Here is a 1,353-nt window from a genome sequence, read left to right on the forward strand (position 1 = left end):
TAGAACAGATAAAAAATTTTGTATTCGAAGTTATTTCACGTTAAAAATTGTCGTATTTCGATAATTTCAACTAATCACTGACGTCTATTAAGTTGAAAACAGTTAGCGCTGTAACGGTGTATATCGTATTAATCCCCGTTAGTTCTGAAATTTCTGATTAACTAGACTGTTCGTAAACAAATGGGAAAAAGCCATCAAAATACTTGAATGTTGCCTGCACTTGTTATTGGAGCTGGCAGAATTATTAATGCACGTCCAAGTGCTTCATTTCCTAGAAATAGCAGCCAAATCTTCTTTAAATCAAACTCTAGTTTAGGGTTAGGGTTCGGGTTTTAGAGTTAGGGTTGGGGTTATGAGTGAAGTTATGGCAAAAATAATCATAACCCTAACGGTAACGGTAACCCTAACTCTAGAATCCGAACTCTAAAATTGTTACACACACAGATACGCACAGCGTAATTTATTATATAAACAATATATGCGTATAAATTACGATTAAACCGGATGAAATATGTCACAGGGAATAACATTTTTATGACCGGCCAGCGGTAACTGTATTCAGCTGAATAGACGTCAGTGATTGGTTGAAATTATAGAAATACAACAACTTTAACATGAAATAACTTGTGATGTACAAAATTTTGTTAAGAAGGTTAAGACAAGAAGTTGTTTTATATGACACATTCTATCAGTGTCCCAAGTTTGAAAGTGTTCCGTTAAGAAAACAAATGTTGCCTGTCAAACTCCAAAGATCCCAAAAGTGCACTTCTAACAGAGTAGACCATGATATTGACTTATAAAAATATTTAATATACCTTATAGTATATTTAGAGATTAACAAAATGATACATTTACATATATCCATACGTGTGTGTATGTGTGTATTTACAAAGTAAACATAAGTTTTTATTCACTAACCTGTCTGAATAGATGAGGAATATGGGACTGCAGTAGATGATGCTGAAAATTTAGAATATCAAAAGTGTAATATACATTATATGTAAGACGAAAAAGTTACACACACACACACACACACACACAGAGCTTATCTCCCCTTCTCACATGTAATTTAAAAGCAATATTGACATGACGAACTGTTTACCTTTTTAAATGTTTTCGTCTTGAGTTTTCCTGGGATTTTCTCTTATGTTTCTGACCAAGGATGAAAGTGAAATATAAACCTTTCGGCGGCTTACCTCAAAACGAAAGATTGCCAACATTTCTCCTTATATTTCTTGTTGTCTCATACATGTCAGTGTGTGTGTGTGTATACACACACACACATATACATACATACACATAAATATATATATACATACATATATATATTTATATATATATATATATATATAC

At 32.4% G+C, this 1,353-nt stretch overlaps 1 protein-coding gene across 1 annotated transcript in view; it reads right to left on the reverse strand.

Annotated features, from left to right (window-relative positions):
• LOC106881592 (uncharacterized) overlaps nucleotides 1-1,353 on the reverse strand; it is a 158,543-nt gene that overhangs the window by 42,569 nt on the left and 114,621 nt on the right. Inside the window, exon 58 of the mRNA XM_052977128.1 lies at nucleotides 919-960. Coding sequence (XP_052833088.1) covers nucleotides 919-960 — 42 coding nt within the window. The remainder of the gene's footprint in view (nucleotides 1-918; nucleotides 961-1,353) is intronic.

This window comes from Octopus bimaculoides, chromosome 27 (genome assembly GCF_001194135.2).
Source record: "Octopus bimaculoides isolate UCB-OBI-ISO-001 chromosome 27, ASM119413v2, whole genome shotgun sequence".
Classification (NCBI taxonomy): Eukaryota; Metazoa; Mollusca; class Cephalopoda; order Octopoda; family Octopodidae; genus Octopus; species Octopus bimaculoides.